The 24,851-nt window shown below is 48.8% G+C and overlaps 1 protein-coding gene across 3 annotated transcripts in view; it reads left to right on the top strand.

Annotated features, from left to right (window-relative positions):
• Positions 1-704: 704 nt before the first annotated feature.
• Positions 705-24,851, top strand: part of LOC115318686 — a 45,133-nt gene continuing 20,986 nt past the window's right edge. For 2 of the 3 annotated variants that reach the window (XM_040211850.2, XM_040211849.2), the window contains exons 1-3: positions 705-1,066; positions 21,297-21,395; positions 22,140-22,234. In XM_040211850.2, the coding sequence (XP_040067784.1) occupies positions 21,344-21,395; positions 22,140-22,234 (147 nt within the window). In that variant the 5' untranslated portion in view covers positions 705-1,066; positions 21,297-21,343. The remainder of the gene's footprint in view (positions 1,067-21,296; positions 21,396-22,139; positions 22,235-24,851) is intronic. The other variant, XR_005715677.2, reaches the window with a different exon arrangement.

Raw genomic sequence — 24,851 nt, 5'->3', positions numbered from 1 at the left:
CTAAACTACACGGACACGGCATATTTCTCATATATTTCAAGAAACTTAGCATTTTATTTTTTAGCGTGAAATTGAACTTTTACGAGCCTAGTCGGCAGACAATCACGTCATTCATTTAGGTACCGTTTCGTTGCTATGTAGGTGAGACAAAGGATTTTTAGCTGGCTTAGTAAACAGCCTGAGGCATCGTTCGCACCATATTCATGGCAAAGTCAAATTGATTCCCTTCACGATCGTGCTCGATCTACTGCTTGGGGCCTTGGGACAGCGGCAACAATCTGTCTGACATTGTGTATTTCACCATCGACGTAGCCAACCACGCAACGCTAAACGCTAAAAGTGCATGATTACTGCGCTAGTTGTATTCGTGGGTTTGCTATGAGCGGCTAAATCAATCACGCACAGAAAAGAAGCGCACGATTGGAGCGGCGTTCACTCCGCGTGTTTTGTTTTGTCGGTTGTAACAAACGCCTAAGAACGATAAGCGCCGCGACGATGCGCTTTCGGAGCTGCTTCATTAGCTACATAGGGTCGTCGCGTCGGCTGTGGTGGGGCTTGAAGTGAAACGGACTACACTGCCCTGCGTGATAGAGCTTTATCTCGAAGACCAGCCTCGGCCTCTCTGGCGATAATGAACTGCTTTGTGTGACAAATTTTTGCATAGTCGGCACCTCTAGATCGTGCACACAGCGTAGAATATCGTGTTTTAGAGGTGTATCGCAGTCCTGTTGCGAATAATATTCAGAGAAGTGAACACGGTCACAGAACTTTACGCAGGTGCAAACTGCGGAAAACATTTTTTTTTATACGCACAATCCTTGCAGTTTTTTTTTTTTTTTCAAGGCTCTTCGAACGCTTTTTGAATCGAGTGTTAGGCTCTGGATTACAGGTGCAGATTTTGTCTGCTCTTGTCTGCTCCCAAAGCTACCAGTGGCGAGAAAATTCTCACGGAATCGCCCGTTGCAAGGAACACGCCTTCAATCTGGGATATAAATAAGCCACCAAACTTTCCACATTTCAGACTAGCAATCACTACTTCGAGATTCTTCAAGCAAGAAAGCCTTACGTAAGTTCTCCTCGCAATTGCGACGCTTTTGTTTTAGTTTTTGTCGCAATGCCGCTCCGTTAGAGGAGCCTAAACTTCAATGCGTGCTCGTGAAACTAATAATAACACCCTTTGTTCGAACAACAGATTGTTGTAGGTGGGTTTATCGAACTAGGTTGTCAGGCTATTCCTGGCATTTTGGGCGATTTTCGCCTCCAATAATTTAAAAAAAATAACCCTGTGTCTAAATTAGCAATAGCGATTGCGTACTTACGCGCCTAATTTTTTTCGGGGGTTCTCTCGGATAGCTGAGGAAATAGATGGGTGACATATGTTAATGAACTGAATGTAAGTGCTCAAACGAGCAGGTGTATATTTGGTCATGATGAAAACCCCGATATTGCAGGTAAAAAAGCCTACACAAACTTGAGCCTTGTCAGTCTTTGTTCCGTTTGTACCTGCTTTTTCGGGCGTTTGGTTCAGACATGTACGCAGTGAGTTACTAGTGACGAGTGGCCTCTATATAATTAATTTTTTGGGTAACTAGTAACCTATTTAGTTTCTTTTTTAGAAAAGGAACGTGTATCGTACTAAGTTACTTTTAAGACCAAGTAACAAGTAACAGTATTTCGTTACTTTTGAGGCGTAACGTGTATAACAACGTTAAAAAAGCTTCGTTTTAATTCGGACCTGACTATCCATCCATTGCGACAAGTGCAAGTGGTCAGCCCGAAAAACAACTAAACAGTATGACAATGAAGCAGCGTTTATCGCTGAATACCTCAGTCGAAATCTACAGCTGGGAATGTCCTCCACCCAGAGAACACATTCAGGTTCGTTGGTGGATGCTTCTAGAATCGTGTACAGACCGAATGTAAACCCGAAGGTTGCCAAGGCGGGAAGGCACAGGACCCAAAGTTAGCTTCGAAGTTTACAAGCAAAGAGAGCAAAAAAGAAAGAGGATATCCACAGATTCACCAGCTCTTCCTGAAGCAGAGTACTGCCCTTGCTTCGAGCGCGTTAGTAAAACCACGCTTCAACGTAGTCGGAGATCTAGTGTCAAGGAAGCGTGGAAACATAACTGATAAAAACTTCGAGAAGCAGCTACTTAAGTGCAACGAATATTGAATATAAAAACAATAAACCATGAAACAAAAGCAGTTGTGCATTTCGTCGTCAAGTGAACGAGAAAAGTAACTCGCTTCTTTTAAGGTAAAGTAACGCGTTCCTATTGAGAGTAGGTAACGAATAATAAATTTGGTTACTTTTTGAGCGAGTAACGAAGAACGGTATTTAGGCACTTTTTTGGCTTAACGTTTACATGCCTGGTTTTGCCTTGTTGAACATATGTTACAATGGGCCGCTGGAAAGAGAAAAAAAAAAAACATTTACGAGAGTAGTATATGTCAAATCATCGGAAAATCCAGGTTGCAAGAGAGACTTTGTTAGCTGTTTCTTTTGCTATATATAGTCCGTTGCAAATTAAGCAGGTAGCGCGTGGGAAAGGAAGACCGGGGAGGAAAACGCGGACGGAACGCTAAAGGGAGGAGGAGTTTCCCCTGTCTTCTCCTGCTTTCCGTCTGCTTCCTTCTTCCCAGTCTTCTTTTCACCCACCCCACCTCCTTGAGCCCCAACGAACTATAGCCCCATCTTAATGCTTATTTCGTTCATTTCTGGCTGAATATATATATATATATATATATATATATATATATACACCTTAAGAAGGTTCAACGGGCCGGTTGGACGTAAAACGAAAGTTGAGGAGTTCCAGGACAGGCCTTCACTGCAACGTTTCAAGCGGCGACCGCTTGAAACGTTGGTGCAGTAAAGGCCTTTCCTGGAACTCCTCAACTTTCGTTATATATATATATATATCTATATATATATATATATATATATATATATATATATATATATATATATATATATATTGAATATTGCGGTTGACGTTCTCAAAAATCTCCTTCATAAAGTATTAGATATATGTTTCGGTCTTTTGGTGCCCTTTTTCTTGTTTTAAACCAGGCTACGGATCAGAATATCACAATCTTCATAATATTAATATCAACTTTACTAATCCGCCATCTTGCCTTGACGTCAGATGACGTATAAACATCAGCACATAAGGGAAGCTTGAGCCTGCTGTAGAGTTGCAGTCGCGGTGCATAAGCGGTGTGCTACTACTGCGTGTAGAATGAACGAGGGGCAGCCATTTCCATTCCCTGGATTTATTCTTCCTCTTTCTCCTTTTCCCCGCTGCTATATGTGTTGCACGCGCACACATAAAATCCACATCACTACATCACTTCCCACCAAGAAGCAGACAAATGACCAGAACGAAAGGCCCATTAAGAGCAGACGTAGTCCTTGAGTCGTGCAGGAGGGCACCTGGTACGGATCGGTCGCGATGTTCCTGATGGATCAGGGGCAGTTGCTTCAACAGATCGGTCTCTTTCGTCCTCCCCCCGAACGGGGCGTTGCTCGGTTTCTCGATCAGTCGGGTCTGGAAGCGTTCCGCTGCAGCCATGTTGAGAGAGGTGGACATTGAACCACGCGTTGTCCGAGTCACAGTCACCTTCGGATCCTTTGCTCGTGGTGGGGGGCATGGGTTTAAAAAAACTAGCGTTTCTTGTTATTATGCCGTGATCCCGCCGTGCCGTAATTTGCGTCCCCTTGGCATCGATGACCTGGTATGGCTTGGGATCATAGGCAGGGGTCAGCTTGTTTCTTTGGTTTTGTTTGGAGAGAACTCGGTCTCCCACAGTGAGGTTGTGAAGCCGGGCGTGCCTATGTCTGTTAGCGTATATCTTGTGTTTTGTGTGATTTTGGAGATCTGTGTCTTGCCACTTCTGAGGTGGGTTGTCATTGGAGCACCTTGGGAGAAGATATCCCACGGACCTGCCGAAAAGCACATCAAAAGGTGGGGTTCCAGTTGCTGAATGGGGTGTTGCCCTGTAGGCCATCAAGCTTGAAGTCGTGGCTCTAGAACGGGGGTCCGTTGTCCGTTTCGATCACCTTTGAAATTCCGAAGATGCTGAAGATCTTGGTGATGCTATTGATGACGGATTGGCCGGTGAGCGATGACAATATCTTTACGACAGGATAGCGGGACGTGTCATCCATAAGCACCATCAGGTATTTGCCGTTTGATAATGGACCGGCGAAGTCAAGTGAGAGGGCTTCCCAAGGCCGACTGGGCTTTTTTGGAATGGCGATGGGGTCGGCATGTTGGTACTGAATGGTCGCTTGGCACGCCATACAGGTTTTCAGAGCTGTTTGCACTTTAGTATCGAGATGAGGAAACCAGACCTTCTGCTTCATGAGCTTGGTTGTCTTGGTTATCCCTTGGTGCCCCACATGTGCAAGACATATGGCTCGTTGCTGGAGAGCGGCGGGTAGAACGAGACGAGTACCTTTCAGCAGCAGGCCATTGTCTGTCACAGAGAGTTCGTGTTGTATTGACACAAAGTCCCTGAGAGCTGGGTTGCGCCATCTGGCAGGGCTCTTGAGGGCAGCGATCACTTCATGTAGATGTTGGTCACTAGCCGTGGCCTCCACTACTTCTGCGCTAGTCATAGCTTTTGGAAGATGGCATTGAGCAATAAGGTTGACATACGCATCAGTGGCATGAGCCAGGTTGGCATCAGCGGGAAGATTTGGCAAGGGATGGCGAGACAAGTAGTCCGAAGGGTTGCTGCTTCCACGCGTATGTTCCACTCTGAAGTTATATTGCTGAATTCTCAGAGCAAAACGCTCAAGGCGTGCCGAGGGAGAGGCTCTTGGATTGGTAAGGATTGACACGAGTGGTTTGTGGTCTGTGTGGAGAAGAAATGTGTTGCCCTATAGGTATAGGTGAAAATACTCAACTCCCCATACCACAGCAAGTAGTTCACGTTCAATTTGGGAGTATCGTGATTCCGTGGGGGTCAAAGCACGGCTAGCGTACGCGACAGTTTCAGTGATATTGTCTGTCTTCTGTGCTAATATGGCACCGAGTCTAACAGGGGATGCGTCAACTGTAAGAATGATCTCCTTTGTGCCATCGAAAAATGCGAGATTATGTACTTCAGAGAGTTTTCCCTTCAAGTTGTCCAGGGAAGCCTGCTCTGTTGGTCCCCAGACCCACTTGGCAGTTTTCTTGGTGAGGAGCCGAAGGGGGTGTGTAAGGTCCGCGAGATTAGGAAGGAAGCGTCCGCTGTAGTTTACAGTGCCAAGCAGACTTCGAACCTCATGCGCGTTAGTAGGAGCTTCCATTTCCCTAAATGCTGCAATCTTTTGGTGATCCGCAGTAATTCCATAAGCGGAGAAGATGTGTCCACAGAAGCACAGGCTCTTCTGTGCGAAGATGCATTTTTTTCTGTTAACTGTGAGGCCCCATTCTTTCAACCTCACAAGTGTGGCCTCTACGGCCTGGTCGTGTTCTTGTTTTGTTTTACCAAAGAGTAGTATGTCGTCACCGATGTTGAGGACGTGAGGTATTCCATTAAACACTTGGCGAATAGTTTCCTGAAAGACTTCGGCGGCCGCGTTAATGCCAAACATTAGGCGCTTCTTTAGATAGAGCTTAGTGTGTGTCGCAAATGTCGTTATTATTCTTGATTCTTCGTCAAGTTCTAGTTGATGGTATCCATCCTTTAGGTCAAGTTTTGTAAATAACTTACCCATTCAGTGCGATGACCAAGTCGTTGAAGGTAAGGCAGACATGCCTCTCACGAAGTATGGCTCTGTTTGCGCATCTCATGTCGATGCATAATCGAATCTCGTCTAGGTTTTGCGGTTTTGGCACGATTACAACTGGAGAAACCCACGGGGTGGGTCCTGTTGCTTCTTCAATGATGTCCAAGGATAGAAGCTGGCTGATTTTTTCTTCCACTTTGCTTTGCAGCGCAAAGGGTATTCTTCAGTGAGGTTGAGAGACTGGAACGACTCCCCTGTCAACGTGAAGATGTACTTGGATGTTTTTTTAGTTTGCCAATACCAGCACATAGCTCAGGAAAGGCCTTGAGTGGTGTCCCAAAGGAGCTCGACGTGGCTTCAGCGCTCGGGCTCAGGGGTGCTGCTTGCTGGGACGAATCCACGGTGTACGTGCTTTTCATGAGGCCCAGTCTGTTCGCAGCAGCGAAGCTTAACAGCGAAGCTTAACCCTTCATCACGAAAATGTCTTCTCTTATGCTGCTGTCCTTGTATGTCAGCGTGGCGCTTAGTTTGCCAAGGATGGGTAGAGGCGTGCTTTACCCACATGCGTAAATCCGAACTCCTGCTTGTTGCAGCTCAGCAAGTGTTCTTAGAGTTTCTAAGGTGTGAGTCCCAATGACTGACACTGAAGCACCTGTGTCGATTAGAAAGTGCACGAGGGTGTGGTTGATATCTACACAAGCTTGTGGAAGGCTACGGTTAGATATCTCTGAAACGGTTCCAATGGCGTAGATGTTCTCGTCAGAGTCAGAGTCACGTGACAGATGAAGTATGGGCTTGTGGGCTGACTGACAGACGTTTCTGAAATGGCCTTTTCTGCCACAAGCTCTGCAGGAGGACGACTTGGCAGGACAGTTTGCTTGTCCTCCCTCATGGGGCCAACTGCCACCACAGTGGAAGCACTGAGGAGATGAGTCTTCACAGTGTTGTGCTCGGAGTTCTGGCTTCCGCCAAGGTGATGAAGTGCTTCTTTGTGTATAGACTGCACGGTCTTGGCGAGGTTCTTTATCGAGATTGTGGACAGCGGCATCAGTTGATGTCTCCATGGCTGTTGTTGAGCGTTCGACATCTTCGAGGAGCCGAGCTTGTTTCCAAGGTCGAGGTCCTGCCTCAAAGCTGTCCGTCTCAGACGCGATGATGTTGTCGCAAATATGATTTGATTCTTGATTTCGAGATCGGGGTTAGCAAATCCGCAATTCCGAGCAAGAAGCCGAAGTCGGATTGAAAATTGACTCATGGACTCGCCATCGAGTTGCTTCGCCTGCCGAAATTGAAAGATTTCAAACGTACTGTTCATGTGTGGGTTGAAGTAGGCGTCGAGCTTGTCTTTGAGATCCTTATACGTGCTCACTATTGTACTGGTGCCTGATGAGGAATCAGCCACGACAGTCGCTGGCGTTCGGCCGGATGTTAAGTTACTCGGCAAGTCAGGGAGAGTCTCGGAGATTTCGTGAATTTGCTCCCCCGCATAGTGAAGTAGAAGGGCGCGTTTGCGTGCGTCATCTTTCACGTCAAAAGCAATGATAAAGTTTTCGAATCTGGTTACCCACCGTCGCCATTCGGAGCCGATGTTAGCGGCGTCGGTGGCGTCCAAGTCGAACATGAGCAGAGGAGCCGGGATCAACGCCATTGTTGATGGGAATGTAGGCCCAGCTTCGGAGCCGACACAGTTTGGTAGATCACTGGCTGGCTGTGAGTTCGTGCAAGGGAGTTACCTGTCAGAACTGTAGCCGGAAACAGTCTGAAGCATCCTCGTCGCCATTGTAGAGTTGCAGTCGCGGTGCATAAGCGGTGTGCTACTACTGCGTGTAGAATGAACGAGGGGCAGCCATTTCCATTCCCTGGATTTATTCTTCCTCTTTCTCCTTTTCCCCGCTGCACGCGCACACATAAAATCCACATCGCTACACCTGCCTTGCCCAGCGTCAGAAGCCGTCGCGATCGTCCATGGAAAACAATAAACCTGTAGATTCAAATAATGTTCTACTGAACTCGTTTTATTTTTCTGAGAGATTACACAAGAATAACGACATTAAAACTACGAGGAATGTCCCTGCGTCCTAACCGGGCGCTGCTCGCAAGGCGTCTGCCCTCCTCTCCTCTCTCCTCTCTTGCCGTGGGGGCGACTTGAGTTGTTTAGTCTACCACCACGGAGGTCTGGCCGACTGGCCCGCAACCGGGCCCCCGAGCTGGTGTCGGGTATCCCCGGTGAGTGCCAGCCTCCTCCGCGGCTCGAGGGAGCGTGTTGCGGGGAAGACGATGCTGTCGCTGCAAGCCTCTACATCACTTCCCCCCTAGTGGCACAGAACGCAGAAAGGTGGCACGAGCAGGAGAACTTGAAGTTTATGGTTCACGCTGGGAGAGTTGAAGCCTGTCCGGGTAGTGAAGTCGCCGTCCGGAGCGTGTGGTTCTTTCCGGCTTTTTCGAGATAGGGAGCGCTCCCTGGTCTTGCGCGGGTAGAGAAGCAGGTGAAGAACGAGGCGAAGAATTTGTAGCTGGTGAAAGGATGGGGAAAGAGAAATGGGCGTCGGAAGCGGTGTTTACAAAAGCGGGCTTCAGGCGGTCGGTGGCGATTACTTGGTTGTTTCCCTTATTGTGACCGTGAATTGTTTGGGTCCCCGTTTTACGACCTTGTAGGGGCCGTCGTACGGTTGTTGGAGGGGAGTTCACACCGCGTCGTGTCGAACGAACACGTGCGTGCAGGTGTCGAGATGTGTGCTGACGTAATGGTCTCGACGAGCCGTTCGAGGTGGGGTCGCGCGTAGTCCTTGCATGACCTCTTTTAGGCGGGTCACGTAGCTTATTGGGTCGGACAAGTTTCTGTTGCTCGCTGGTGTGAAAAATTCGCCAGGTAATCGGAGTGTGGTGCCATAGACCAACTTTGCTGTTGTGCACGAGAGGTCTTCCTTGAGCGCTGTCCTGACACCAAGAAGGACGAAGGGCAGAACGTCAGTCCAGTCGGTGCGCTGGTGTGCTTTCAAGGCTGCCTTCATTTGCCGATGGAACCGCTCGATGATCCCATTGGCAATCGGATGATAGGCGGTTGTTTTCGCATGCTTTGATCCGAGCAGGCGCGTCAGTTGAGTGAAGAGTGACAATTCAAACTGGCGTCCGCGATCGGTCGTGATGATGGGCGGTACTCCGAAACGTGAAATCCAAATTGACACAAAAGCGCGAGCGACGGTTTCGGCAGTAATGTCCGAGATGGGAATAGCTTCCGGCCAGCGTGTGAATCTATCTATGCAAGTGAGGATGTATCGCTGCCCTTGTGATGGTGGTAGCGGTCCGACAATGTCAACGTGGACGTGGTCTTACCTTGCATCGGGAGTCGCGAAGGGGGAGGGGGGCGTCATGGTATGTCGCTGGATCTTAGCTCGCTGACAGGATATGCACTCTCGAGCCCACTGACGAACTTCGCGATTCATGCCGGGCCAAATGAAGCGAGAAGTAACGAGATGCTAGTTCCCCGTATGCCGGGGTGCGATAGCGAGTGCAGTTTCTCGAACACCAGTTTACTGAAGTGTGCGGGAAAAAATGGACGAGGCGCTCCCGTCAACATGTCGCACCACAGAGTTGCGTCATGCATGGGCAGTGGTACCTCTCGCAGTTCCATCGAGTGCGTAACTGTGTGCAGTTCGCCGAGCTCGGTGTCTCTTTTCTGAGCAGCAGCAAGGGCGGCGAAGTCCAGCACTGGGCGTTCAGCGGCGCCGATGCAGAGGCGTGACAAGGCATCCGCCATCGGGTTGTCGCGGCCGCTCACGTGTCGCACGTCCGTCGTGAACTCCGAGATGTACGACATTTGGCGAAGTTCACGAGTTGTGTGGGCTTGGCTATCCGACTTCAGCGATCGTATTGCGAAGGTCAGTGGCTTGTGGTCAGTGAGAATGAAGAAGCTTCTTCCCTCCAAGAGATGGCGAAAGTGGCGAAGCGTCAGATATGCGGCGAGAAGCTCTCGTCCGAAGGTGCCGTATCTGCGCTCGGTGGGTGACAGTGTCTTGGAGAAAAAGGAGATGGGCTTCCAGATGTTGTTTTGCCATTGCTGAAGGACCGCTCCAATCGGAACTTCCGAAGCATCCGTCATGACGCACAGGGGAGCGTTGTCCTCGGGGTACACCAAAAGGGTTGCGTCGGCGATGTCTGCCTTGATTTTGGTGAACATGCGCTCCGCTGTTGCATCCCAGGTCAAAGCCACTGCCTCGCCGTGGCTCTTTTTGAGGAATTCTTGCAGCGGTTGGAGGGTTGTTGCGCAGTGGGGGACAAAACGCCGATAAAAATTGACGATTCCGAGGAACTCCCGCAGCTGGCGTCGTGTTGACGGTCGAGGAAAGTTGCGGATCACCTCAAACTTCGCGGGAAGTGGACGGATGCCTTGGTGGTCAATGTGGTGTCCCAAGAACTCCAGCTCACCTACACCGAACTGACACTTGGCGGTGTTAATGATGATGCCGTAGCCCCTGAGACGCTCGAACACAGCTTTGAGGTGCTGTTCGTGCTCGGCGGGTGATGAGCTTGCGATGAGAAGGTCGTCGACATAGGCACTGCAGAAGGTTAGTCCCCGGAGTACTTCGTCAATGAACCTCTGAAAGGTTTGGGCGGCGTTCCGAAGACCGAACGGCATCCGGACGAATTCGTATAGTCCGAATGGCGTGATGATCGCGGTCTTCGGCACGTCGTCCGGGGCGACGGGGATTTGGTGATAAGCGCGCACCAAATCAATCTTTGAAAAGATGCATGCTCCGTCGAGGCTGGATGTTATGTCTTGGATGTGGGGGATCGGATAACAGTCGGGAGCGGTGACGCGGTTTAATGCGCGGTAGTCGCCGCATGGTCTCCAGTCTCCGGCTGTTTTCTTTTGTACCATGTGCAGTGGTGAGGCCCATGAGCTCGACGATGGTCGCACGATGCCCAATTCAAGCATGTGCTGGAATTCCTGTTGAGCAATTCGCAGCTTGTCAGGGGCGAGACGACGCGGTCGAGCATGGACGGGAGCTCCGGTGGTTTCAATATGGTGAGAAACGCTGTGCTGCACAGGGCGTTCGTCACAGCCAGTGCGCGTCAACTCCGGGAACTCGCGCACGATGGTTGTGAATTGTGTTGGTGCGTTAGGAATGACATGCGCCGGAGCTGGAGAAGGCACTGCGGATGATACGCCCGACACGGAGAGGTTAGTTATCGTGTCGAGGAGACGCCTTCGTCCTATGTCCACCAAAAGTCCGAAGTGTCGGAGGAAGTCCGCACCAATGATGGCGTGTTGCACGTCCGCGACGACGAACACCCAGCGGAAGGTCCGTCGGAGACCGAGATTCAAGGTTAGCGAACGCTCACCGTAGGTGGGAATCGGCGTCCCGTTCACAGCTTGGAGTTGCGAGGTGCTGGACATCCGCTTGTCTTTAGGTGTTGCCGGTAGTATGCTGACCTCGGCACCGGTATCCACGAGGAAGCGGAGCCCGGTGTCGCGGTCGGGGACGTAAAAGAGGCGTTGGCGGCTGTCCGGAGTGGCCGAGGCACTTGCCGCCTCTAGTGCTCCGCCGTTCCGTTTCCCGTGTAGTGGCAGGGTGTGGTGCGCTTAGTGGCATTATCGCCGAAGCGGCGGTGGTACCTAGGCTTATCTGAGTCAAGCAATGACCAGCAAATCTTTCAAGCTCATCACGAGATTTTAAACGATTCGCCGTTCGCATTTGATTCGCCGTCATCGCTTCCATATGTTGCACCCCACTTGTTGAAAGGCATATTGTCCCGAACGACAAATGATATGGCGACGAATAACTGGGGAAACTAAACGTTTAATGGGGGTGAACTTGTGCCAAAAACAACATAAGTGAAGTTAGCGTCGCGTCGATGTCGGCGAAGCAGCAGGATTGAGCGCTGGAGCGAGACTGACCCCGGCTTACCACACGGAGCCCCTTATGCACACGTGTGGGCTTCTGGAAAAATCGGCGTAGAAGGTTTGGCGTATAGAACATTCTAACCTCTAATAAGCATCATGGTTCTTGAATTTGCCAGAACGCGACATTAGAAAAACAATAAAAAATGAAAAACGTTTACAAATCTCTGTAATGCGAAATTAGAGCGCAGCTCTTGAGGACGAGTAGGGGAGGGTGCGGAGGGGAGTGTATGTCCCTTTTCCTTCTCCTCTTCCTCCTCCTCCTCCTCCTCCTCCCTTCCTCTTCCTCCCCTCCTCCTTTTCTCCTCCTCCTCCGTACCCTCCCCTCCCCCTCCTGCACACCCTCCCATCCTCCTCCTTCGTACCCTCCTTTCCTCCTCCTCCATACTGTCCCCTCCTGCTGCCGACCATCGGCATCACTGTGCTTTCGGCCGCACTTGTACACCATGGTCATGTCAAACTTCTGCAGGCGTAGACTCCACCGGGCGAGGCTTCCTGAGGGGTCCTTCAGGTTCGCAAATCAGCAGAGCAAGTGGTGGTCCGTAACCACTCGGAACGGACTTCCGTACAAGTACGGGCGAAACTTGGTTATAGCCTAGACGACGGCGAGGCATTCTTCCTCCGTCGGAGAATAATTATCCTTCGCCTTGAACAGTGTACGGCTTGCATAGGCAATTACCCGCTTTGTTCCCTCCTGTATTTGAACCGGCACCTCGCCAAGCCCCGTGTTACTTGCGTCCGGGTGAATTCCTGTTCGTGCATGCTGGCCAAAAGTGCCAAGGACGTGAGGTGTTTGAAGCATTCGTTTAAGCTCATCGAACACTCGCTGGTGCTCTTCTGCCAACTAAAATTTACGGCGTCTTTTGTAAGGTATGTAGTGGCGCAGAAAGCTTTGCGAAACTTTGAACGAAGCGCGTGTACTAGCCGCAGAGACCTAGGAATATTCTTACGGCCTTTTTGTCCGACGGCGAGAAAAATGCGACTACGGCGTGCGTCTTCTCGGGGTCAGGACGAACACCATCGCTGCTTACGACGTGGCCTAGAAACTTGAGCTCACCCTTAACGAACCGACATTTGGTTGGTTTGAGAGTTAGTCCAGCGGCCTTCATTGCTTGAAGTACGGAAGAAGTCGCCGTAGGTGCTCGTCGAAGTTGCTGGAGAACACTACAATGTCGTCGACGTAGGCGAGACAGCTCTGCCATTTGAAGACTGCTAGCACGGTGTCCATGACACGTTGGAAAGTCGCCGGCGCTGTGCTTAGACCGGACTCTGAAGTTGATAACTTTAAATTCGTACAGACCGTCGGGCGTGACGAAGGCAGTTTTCTCCCGGTCCCATTCGTCAACTTTGATCTGCCAGTAGCCATTATTCAAATTCATTGACGAAAAGTATCGGGAGTGACAAAGACGGTCTAGAGTATCGTTGATGAGGGGAAACGGATAAATGTTTTCTTTTTTTTTTTTTGTCACAGCATTGAGTTAACGATAGTCAACAAAAAATCTCAGGGTCCCATCCTTTTTTACATGCACAACAGGTGAAGCCCATGGACTGCTTGACGGCTGGAGTGTGTTATCATTGAGCATTTCCTGAACCTGTTCTTGAATAACTTCCCGCTCTTTCAAAGAAACACGGTACGGTGACAGGTAGAATGTGTGCACGTCGCCGTTGGTAACAATGCGATGTTTCGCCACTGGTGTTTGGCGAACTTTCGACGACGTGGCAAATGTGCTACTCATTGTACTCAGCGAGGAGATCAACCAGTTGCCGGTGATTTGAAAATGGGAACTCGGCGTCGATGTCGAATTGCGGCGGCGACGTGCTCTTGTGCTGCGACGACGAGGTCTCCTCAGAGATTGCGGTGATCGCGGCTGGCGCTTGAGGATCTTCGACGTGACCCACGGTGGTCCCTTCGTTAGGCGATGAGGCTTCTCTCGAAAGTTCGTCACCAGAACCGTTATGCGTCCTTCTTGGAGATGCGTTACGCCTCGTGCGACGCCAATTTCTTTTTAAAGGAGCAGTTGGACGCTGCCTTCCAGGAGAGCTTCACCGCGCATCGCTGCGTCGGTCATGACGGTTACAAAAGCACTCGAACGCGGCGGCAGGTTCACATGGTCGGCAGTAAATCGGATCGCGGTTGATGTTGTGTTGGGTGGCTCAATCGGCGGCAGGACAGGCTTTCGCAGCGTCAACTGGTTTAAAACGAGGTCAATGACGCCACCATACTCGCAGAGAAAGTCCATTCCGAGGATAACGTCCCTCGCGCAGTCTTGCAGAACGACAAACTTCACAGGGCACGTCTCCCCATGAATCTTGACGCGAGCAGTGCATCTCACGACCGGTGTGATGAGGTGCCCTTCGGCGGTTCGTATTTGAGGTCCATCCCATGGCGTTGCCCCTTTTCGCAGGCGGCGAGAGAGCCTCCCACTCAAGACTGTGTAGTTTGCTCCGGTGTCCTCGTGTGCCGGTGCTTCGTGGCCGTCGATAACAACGTTTAGGTTATTCGGCACTGTTGCAGTGGTGTCGTTGCGATGCGTGGCGTCGAGAGAGTGAGAGAGCTCCGGCGTTCTTGGAGGCTCTTTTGGTCGTTTTCGACAACGGCACTTCCAGGCGTTGCCGCAGTTAGTTTTCCCGACGAGATAGGAGGCAGTGTTGCGGAATCGGTTCCCCCTCCCCCCTCCCATTCCAATTCCTTTCTGGAGAATTAGAGTTTCCGACAGTTCCATTCGTTTTAACTCCGCGGAATAGAGACACTGCGCCCATTTTCACTCCTGGAATTGCTGAGCTCCACCATTCCATTCCTGTAATTCCTAAACGTAAAATAATTGCCATCGACAGCCACATTGTGTTACTGAGAAAGAGCAGCATAAAGTTGCCTGACGTTGTCAAACGTGGAGGTGCCTCCAAAATTATACAAAATATTCTTCAAAGCACTCATTCTACTAAGCTGAAGGGTGGTCGCACAATGCGCTTCGTGGCACTTGGTGTCATTGCAGGCATTGATTACGCAATCAAGCGTAAAAGGCTTGATAGTGAAAAAAAAACAGCTTCCAAAATTTAACACCAACTATTTTCTTCGCAAACGAACCGTACATGCACCACAGATACATGATTAGCATGTTTTGTGTTTGATAAGGCCTCAAAGTTGTGTAGTTCATGCGTGGCACAAGATGAACCTATCTTGCTCCCTGCTTCAAATACTTGCACTACGGCACCGCTACTGCGCTGTTAGAAGCGACACCGGGTATACCTACTTTAAATCTCCACGCACTGCGGCAAGAACAAAAAAAAAAACGTTGACAAAGTGCTATCGTTATACAGCGCCAGCACAAGGGACTGTAGCACCATATTTTAGAACCCAGGTGATCTGCCTTAAAACATAAACTTTTGTATATGCTGAACGATTCTTCTGATTTCAATTTTTTATTCTCTTCAACGCAGAAAATAGAAGATCGGGTAGATTAAAAGCAGATAGTCCAGCCGGTCATTACTCCGGTTCGGTTTGGGTTCGTGTTGCTTCCATTTTGTTCCAGCTCGGTTCAGGTTGAGTGGTGCTTTTGAAATAAATGTTTGGTTACCGGTTATACCAAGCACGAACCAGTTCAAATCGTTTCTTGAGAAAAAAAAATGCCCACAGCTCCCAGTCGTTAAGAAAAGGTTAGTTCAACACGGCGGCATCATTATGAAAACAAATTTGGTCATCAGAAGCCGTGCTGTGGAAACGAGGACAGCAAAACTAATATAAGCTTAATTTTGTTTTGTGATCTTGAATTTTGAACGCAAACAGCGTTCTATGAAAAAAAACGTGGTGGTTATACACGCACTTGGAAACAGTACCGAAGTACAGTACTCACATGTGAAGTCAATCAGCCAGCACGCACAGTGACACAGTGACGGTAGCACGCACCGTACTCGCACCAACTATACCCACAAAACAATCTAGTCGTTAGTTGTTTAGACAGAAGTTTAGTCGGCCAGAGTATGGCGACATTTTACCCACTGTAGATGAGACATTTAGCCAGTGAAGTAGGACTACTAGCCTGGGGTTTTTAACGCGCTTCACGCAGTACTGATGGACGACCGCACGCCGGTACAGTGTTCATCCTGATCGAAACGGAAAACTGCCCGGACCGCTTACCCGAACGACTTGCTCAAACGACTGAGATGAAGAGGAGAAAGGCAGCGAAAGCCGGTCGAAAGATGATTAAAAAAAAAATAAAAGGGCACAAGAAGACAACTAGCGACTGCCTGAATTTTCTTCAAGCAGCGTCTCGGACTTTGGGCGACTGGCGTCCCGTCGGCCGACGCCGCAGTGTGGAGCTCGTCGCGGCTTCGCTTCTTGGTGCCTTCAGACTTCGCCACTGCAGAACAAACGCGCCGACAGCCGTCAACTTTTTGCTTTTATGTCGATGTTTATGTCTGCTTCATTTTTCTTAAGGAACGCTGCATAGAAGCTTAGCAACCAGAAAATAAACTAAACACATACACACACACGCACGCACTCATACAAAGAACAGCTGTTTACCCTTTCGGCATATACTCCGTTTGACCTTACGATTTGCCGCGATGGCCGCTACGAGCTACACGGGCCAATCCATAGCTCGTAGCTTGTCTCGTGACTCCGCTCTCCACGCGTCGCTCTGCCTAATTGGAAGGACACGTGATGTCTTCCAAGCTATAAATTGGCTGCGGTGGCTCGTAGCGTCCTTTGCGGTCCATGGGCTATGGAGAAACAAGGTATAGCAGTGTACGCATCCCTCCTCTCCGATTCGTCGACGCCAGATCGTGCTGCGCATAGGCGTGAAATATACTTATTTGTTTCAGTGAGCTGTATCTATGCCGTCACTGCCGTTTGTTTAGTCAAAACTATGTGGCTGACGCCACAGGTAGTCGCGAATATTTAATAGACTTCGCGCCGCCACTCGCAAAAAGGCGCAACTCACATTTTATTGCGTTGAACCGCTGCCGATGAACTGGTAACCGCCATATGAGATTACGGTTCTGTTCAGGTTCAGGTACAATATCGAATGATTGATTTCGGTTGCAGTTTTGTTCCGGTTCAGTTAAAAATAGTAGTTTTTTGCTCCGGTTATCGGCTCGGGTTCGGTTCGACACCCTCGCTAAAAGCTGCACTCTAAGAAATGTCTGCGAGTCTACTTACCCGCGAAACACTCAGAGACTCAATCACTGCGATTTACGAAATCAGCTACGCGAATGATGAGGCGCTACATCTGTTTAGACCTCAAAATTAAGCGTGCGCTGCGGCACTACGCAGAGCAAGCATGACGCTTTTCATTACGTAATGCCACAGCGCAGACTTCATTTTGAGGTCTAAACGAATGTTCCGCCTCATCATTCGCTGAGCTGATTTCGGAGATCGCAGTGATTGGCTCTCTGAGTGCTTTGCGGGTAAGTAGACATGCAGGCATTTCTTAGAGTGTGCGTGCTAATCGCGCATGATTACAACATACGCTTTGTCGCGTCTTGCGGCGCCAGGAACGACACCTTGTTTTTACAACTATTCAGTTTCGGTTGCTTCACGAAGGGTGCGCCATCTTGATCCTTGAAGAGGCATAAGCCAGTGAGACTATAAAGCCGTCAGTCAACTCCCGTGCAATGATGCTGTTTAAAAGCCCCCTTTTCATGCGCTAACGAATTGCGCCATAAGCCCGGAGGCCCTAGATGAACTCGACACAGCTCGCATAAGAACCCAGCCCAGTCCATTCCCATTCTTTTCCGGGCAACAGGTATCCAATTCCATTTCCATTCTATTCGCCAACCCCCCTTCCACCGTGATGCCGCCATTCCATTCCCATTCCATTCCGGGGTGGCGAAAGTTCTGAATGATTCCGGAATCATTCCAACTCCGAAGTTGCAACTCCGTAAAACACTGCGATGAACAGGCTGTCACGGCGCGACCGACGGAAAGGCGATGCAGAACGTCGGGGGGTTGAAGTATGGGAACCTCGTGGTGCTGTCGACGCTGGTGACGGAGGGCGACGGAGGTATTCTTCGACGTCTCTTGGTCGTTCTCCAAAGCGAGGTCGACGATCCTTTGGCGCGAATCCTCGCAGGCCGAGCTGGCGGTAGGGGCACCTTCGCTAAATCTGGTCAGCCTTGCCGCAGTGGAAGCACACCGAGCGACCGTCAGCCGCGCGCCACACATCGGTCTTTCGACGCCCACGCTGCTCTTGGCGCAGGGCATACTGCGCCGAAGAGACCTCTCCTCGTAGTGCAGCTGGGTACTGCCGGGTTACAGGAGGCTGCAGACGACGAGCAACTGCGGCTTAAGTCAAAGCTGGGAGCTCCGGTGCGGCGTCGGCAAAAAAGTCTGGCTGGAGCGCTTGCTGGACCTCGTTTCGAACAATCTCGGCGATTGAGAGTGAAGCTGGACGTTCGGCGGCTGGTACCAGCTTCTTGAGTTTTTCACGAACGATGTCCCTGATCATTTCGCAACTCCCCAGGATATCGGAGCTGAAGGCGTATCTGCACGGCGTGGGTGTAGCGACGCCAGGAACTCAATGGTAGTGGGTCGCTCGTGCTTGCAGGGCCCATTCAATGTTGGTCGCCTCCGTTATAAACGTCATGATAGTGGTAAGAGGACATCGCAGAAGGCCTCCGGAGATGTTCTCGTTAACACCTCGCATCAAGATTCTCAGCTTCTTTGCTTCGGGGGCTTGAAGATCGATGCGGCTGCTGAGTCTAAGAATATCTTCGACAAAGCTAACGACGCTCTCGTCAGGGCCTTGAATCCTTGTTTGAAGAAGCTCTTCGGCGGGTTCTCTCCGCTATTAGTTAGTGAACGTGCCTCAAAGCTAAGCCCTCAGTTGTTCCCAGGAGGTGATGAACGCTTCATGGTTCTCAAACCAATTCCGTGCTGTGGCCTGGAAAGTGAAGTAAACATTCTGAAGGCACTGCTCCGGTGTCCATCCGTTATGGTGTGAAGCTCGTTCGTAGTGTTGCAGCCAATCCGCAATGTCCTCGTGGACCTCCCCGTGAAAAGGCGCCGGAGTACGAGGTGCGACGGGCTGGTATACGACGGCCGCGGCGGTCAGCGTCTGCGACGACAGGTTGGCCATCATCGCACTCGTTGACTGCTTATTGCTGAGCGGCAAAGTCTAATTTTTATGGTTAGGCCTTGGGTGCGGGTACTTGAACGGGTCTCGGTCTTCTCTTCATTCGAGTCTTCGTGGGTGTGGGGTCGGACTTGCACTGCGGGCCCTTGGAGGGGTACGCTGCACCGACATGCGTTTCCCAGCACCTCCCTCAAAATATCACGAATAACAAATGATGAGGTATTGAATAATTGAAGAAACTAAACGTTTAATGGGGTGAAATATTTCCCAAAACAAAATAAATGAAGCGTCGATGTCGGTGAAATAACAGGATCGAGGGCTGGTGCGAGACTGACCCCGGCTTCCTATGCGGAGCCCCTTATGTACACGGGTGGGCTTCTGGAACAACGGGCGTATAAGGTTCGGCGTGTAGAACATTTTAACCTCGAATAAGCAACATGGTTCTCGAATTTACCAGAACGTGACATTACAGAGACAATAAAAACGTGTATCTGCTGCCAGACATCGGACCTCGGCTTTATGCGTGGGGGGCCGGGGGGGGGGGGGGGGGGGGGGGAGGGGGCGCTAGCACGATAACCGTTATGCCACGGGTACGTGCGCTGCCAACTTGGCCAGCTGCGCGCGCAGCATTCTTGGAAAAGAGATAAAAAAAAACTGTATGAAAAAAAGGATTTCATAAAACAAATTTACAACGAAAGAAAAAAATAAACAAAGACAGTTAAGAGTGCTTACGTGTAAGAATTCGGAAATATTCCTACACGCAGCGCATTTCTAGAGGCAGCGCGTCACGTCTCCCTTTTTCACACGGCGCTTCGGCGGTGATATCACGCTCCACCACTGCGCAGGCGCGGCACCCCCTCCGGCTTCACGGCTTTCGGGACGATGCATCTGCGTTGCTGCGCTTTTCTGTGTGTGTTATTTCTGAGGTACGTCCGCTTTGACCTTGAGTGCCCCACTGGCTTCCTTGACGAAACATCAGCGTTACTCTTATTTTGGCCAATGGGAATTCAGATGGCGTTTCGCTCAACCAATGGGGGCTTAGGTGCCGTTTTTCGCGTGTACATTGCGTTTTTCGCGTGTACCGGTGATGTGTCACTCTGGCTGCATTTCTTCGCGGTGTTGTTGCACCATCTTAGCAGAGTGTCAATACCCCCCCCCCTCCCTCATCTTTCTGTCCCTTCCATACCAGACACAGCACGCAAAGCTAACAGGTGCTGATTATTGAGAGCGTGCGACACCTAGACGGGGCGCGGGAAAGCACACGGGAAGCCAGTGGTTGACAGCGCCACGAAGTCAGCGTCAGCGTTTAGTGAGGTTGATACCATGGCTGGGTACCCAATCGGACCTCTGCCCGCAGCATCTTTGCCGTGGCTGCACCTTCTCGCGGCCGTGTTTCTCGATCTCATTCCGGAGTGAAGGTGTGTGTGACAACCTGAAATTCGAAAACCTACCCGCCTCCAGCATTCTCTGTGTGTGTTTTCACTTCATTCGACCAGAAGTTACTCAGAGATTGGTTTCAATCGTGTGTCCCGGAGTTGTAAGCGCCAACGGCGGCAACACGACGCCATCTTTTTCTTTCACCTGCTCTGGAATATGCCTCTGCAAAGCCTTCGTGTTCGCGGCGGTCTGGAAATCACTACCAAATGGCGTTCATCACAGCCAGTAATTGATAACATTTACGTCCCTCTTTCCTTTTTACCTTCTAAAAAAATTTCCTTGTATATAAAAAAAAGCTTCTGCTGAAAGACGCCACAGCATGAGGAAGCAGTTTTCACTAAAACTCGTTGGTAGGCAGCCGTGTCGTCTCATATCTCTCCTGTTTTCTCTCTACCTTTATCCCTAAGTTCAGGCTCTTTTTATTTAAGTATGTACCAACAGGCTCAACTCATCACCGTTACTGATAACTTTTACGTGAGAAGTATTTTTCGCTCCTTTTACTATCCGATTGCTCTTTGCTTGCAGGCGGATTGAATAGACATGCTGGAATTGAATTGACCGTGACGGTATTTGCCGGCGCATAAAGGGCAGGGGATCAGTGTACTCAAGTTCGAGGTCTAGTGTAAAAAAAAGTTAGCGCCGAGTGCGGCCCTGAACGTAGCACTGTGCTAAGATAAGCCAAGCTTAGAAACTAAGGCTGGCTTCTACACAGAATGTCTACGCCTGTCTGGTCGCGTTTAACATGATATGCTTTTGCGAGGAGCGGCACCGTGTGGCCACCGTCTCGTTGCGCACTTCCAATTCCTACAACGCACAACGAGGAGGAAGGGTCAAATCGTTTATACGCTATTTGATGTAAACATTAATGTCGCCGCCGCTCAGTGTTGCCAGTAGAGCGGCAGTTAGTGATTCGGGCGCGTAAACTTTAAAATTTGTTTTTTCAGGAGAAAATAAATATGTTGCTAGGATATATCGTAGACTTGTGCAGGGGTAAATATTTAGTACACGCTAAATGTTTTATGGAAATTGATGGCAATTAATGCTTCGCAGGATCTCTCCTTCAAACACGTTGCTTCTACATTCCGCAAAAAATAAAAAAATAAAAAAAATTGCGTTGTCTTGTTTCGAGGTTATAATTATGCAATTGTTACATTTTTAGGTGGACGCTCCCGTTAGACTGCGATTCTATATTGCACTATAAGCAACATGCTCCTCCTACTTCCCGCCGTCGTGCTTATTATACCGACATTTCAAGTTGGTAAGCCGTATTATTATATAAATATTTAACAAATATAATATATTCTTACTTATTTCTTTCGAGTTTTTTTTTGCTAGTTTTTCTTCTTTAAAGAAACACTTGTGATTGGGGGCCACTGCTGCTCTCTGAACGTCGTTTGATATTGCAAGCAATGCTTTAGAACGTCAGGTGTCTGACGAGGTTGGAACAAGTACTGTCAATATACATATCACCAAAAGGAAGTCGGTGCATCGCATACCATTTAAGAGTCTTACACAGGCTACACTGTTGAACTGCTAATCTTTCGTGTATTACAGGCATTCAAGAATGCCGGTAATGTCGCAGATGTCATGTCGCAGATGAAGCGGTCGCGACCCCCCTGAATATTGTGGTTTTGGAAGCTGTACAGAGGGTTAAGCAATCAGTTATTAAAAAATGCACTTAATGTGTAGTTCTAAAAATAACGGATGATGATGTTTATCGATATCATCGGTTGTTTTGTGCAGACAGCCCAATTTGCAACTGCGCCATTAAAATGCTTTTTGAATGACCTCAATTGTCACAAATAAAAATGATTGGAAATGACATAACTATCAATGTTTAATTAGCCGAACTTGAGCCTGCAATCTTAAAAAGAAAGGAACCAGCATTTTATTCAATGTTCACGCAAACGTGCATAGCTTGTGATTGCTCATAAACGTAATACTAATACTAACAATAATCTTCTTGCCTTGGTTTTACCTTAATAACGTTTTTTTTTTTCAGAGGGGTTTTATTTTTCTTTTGAAAATCCTGATGTTACCTGCGTCAACATTATTGAGAAAGCGGGAGGTTTACTTTGCAAATTCCAAGGACATAATGTAAGTCTTGCGAATAAAAAAATACACATGAGATACTTTTAGATAATCCAAAGCGATTTTTTTTTTATAATGCGAAGACTCAATATTTGAGACCATTTTTACTAAAAGCCTGCGTTTAGCATGAAAACTCGTAATATTTAAGGAAACACGGAATGTTTCCAAGCTAGTGACACATCGCGTATACATAGGGGCACATAACGTGAAAATACGCGGCGCTTTTTTTTTTTACATCGTCCTTTTTACTGGTGTCAGGTGGAGCGAGTCGTTTGACAAGCACGAAACCAGTCTACAGGTATTCAAGAGGTGAAAACTCCTGGACTTGAACATTCTAAAGGGTTTCATTCTGGAAACATTGTCTGGCGTGAAAATATTCTAGAATTCTTAGCACGAACAAGTACCTAAGGTTTCTCGTGCCCATTCGTTTCTTTGCGCTAAGGTCACGCTAGTTCTTTTACTAGCAGAGTATAACACATGCCAAGGTTATTTAAGACATGGGGCAATCTCAGAAAACTCTACGGTGCACTTGACAACAGCCAACGTCGCAGATCAACTCACACACTAATAGCCCCTTCCCATACATCTCTGATGAACTCATAAAACAATCGCCCATTCCTATAGAGTGTAAAGGAATGGGTTATTAGTTTATTAGTGTGTAAGTTGATTACCGACGTTGGCTGTTGTGAAGCTTTGGGGTGTATCCCGACACGCAGCTGCGGCGGCGCTGGTGTCGTTGCGGCACTACCGCGGGCACTGACGCGGATCTGGTTCCTGCGCGCGCGCAGTGCCTACACCTGTTGAAAAACACCGCGACTAGGACGAACACGAAAATAAGAAGAGAACACCGTCCCAGTCGAGCTGAAGAGATTAAAATTAAAATTAACTGTTGGGCTAGTTGGGTAAACATCTTAATTACAAAAGCGCAAAGGAGAAGGACAGAACAAAGACATGAAAAGGACAAGGGCTTACTAACAACTGCATTAAACAATCAGTTGTTAGCAAGCTCTTTTCCTGTTCATATCTTTGTTCCCTCCTTGTGCTTTGCGCTTTTGTAATTAAGAGCTGAAGAGAACACAAGGCTAGCGCTGATCTTCTCTTCGTCTTTTTGTCCTCGTACCAGTCGCGCTATTTTTCAGCATGAATACTTACCAATTTGCCGAGTTATCTATCCTTATGAATATCATGCCTACACTTGGTATGGGCAAATGCTAACTCGTTTGTAAAGAGGTCCCACCGGCACACCGCTGAAACACCAAGTCCGCGTGTGGTGTGGGCAGTGCTTGTGCACAGGAACCAGACCCCTCGTCAAGTTATTCCTCTGCGCATGTGCTGCGTCGACAGCAGTGCCACCTCAGCTGCGCGACATCAGGGCCGGGTGCCGGTGTTTACATCTCTTCAAAAAACACCAGGCTACAGAAAAATAGGTTTTTTGAGGTAATTCACTGGGTTTGAGGCTACTCTCACCGCCGTCCCTGCTGAACCTAACCGAGTGGACTGTTCATTTTGATAGAAGCAGCCTGCGTAGGCGCAATATCAGATATTGCTAGCTGCTGAATTCTCGCCTTTTCCCGCAAATTTTTGCGTTTCATGATGTAGATATTTTGCTTTTTAAATTTAAACACAACACCAAATTTAAAAAAAAAAACTAAAAAAAAAGCTAACCTTTTTTTGGGGAGGGTTACGTGTGCGGCAAAGCGAATGCTACTGGATTGTTTGTTTTATATTACGATACGTTTTGATGCCGCTGCCCGCTCCGTCGTGTCAATCGACAAAGTGCTTAGCTGTCGAAACTAGTTTTCCAGAAAAGATAGCCGAGAAAGCGTGCATATTTATGTCCCGCAAATGACGTGATTAACAACATACAGCGCCGAAAGGGCAAGAGCCAATTATTTTATTTCATGCAGTTTTATTATGATAAACGCAGCAATACTGCCGCGCGAGCAGCTGGCCAACTAGGCAGGGCGCCCGTACAGAGCTGGCAGTAATGCAATTACTGTAATAAAATTACAGTAATTTAATTACTTGTTCCAGAAATTAATAATGTAATTCATTACTTTTTGTAGCAGGTAATTTAGTAATGTAATGAATTACTCCAGCGACGGTAATTGTAATTAAATTACCTAATTACTTTTTCGCACCAGGCATATTTTTTGTGTCCACAATACACAAGAGCACTTTTCTTTTTCTTTTTCTTTTTCTTTTTCCTCTACACCTTTCCAAAAAACGCTCTTTGGCCGCCGCTATGTTGCTGATGCTAATGCGGCTGGTGCGACTCTCGCGCCCGCCATCAGCTAGACATTTTCTGCCACTCTCTTGAACTGTGAAAACCCGCTCAGCGCGATTCTCTACCTATGTTTTGCGGTTTTGCATTCGACGTTTTCTGGCCCCTCTTGAAAGTTTCCGCTTACTTTTTCTGATGCATGCTGCGTACCCTCTCTATGTTATCTTCCACTGTGAGAAATAGGGCTGGTAAGTGCCTTCCATTCGAGCTTTTCTGCTCGACATTCTCGGGAAACGAAGGAGGGGAAGTAGGTCGAACTAAGGCCCCTGGTGGAACGGCCTCGACGCGATTTTGCGAAAAATGACAATTGTTCTCCCCCCACCCAAAGATAATCCGCGT

This window comes from Ixodes scapularis, unplaced genomic scaffold, assembly GCF_016920785.2.
Source record: "Ixodes scapularis isolate PalLabHiFi unplaced genomic scaffold, ASM1692078v2 PGA_scaffold13__105_contigs__length_92229423, whole genome shotgun sequence".
NCBI lineage: Eukaryota > Metazoa > Arthropoda > Arachnida > Ixodida > Ixodidae > Ixodes > Ixodes scapularis.
This window is presented reverse-complemented; position numbering and strand designations above follow the sequence as displayed.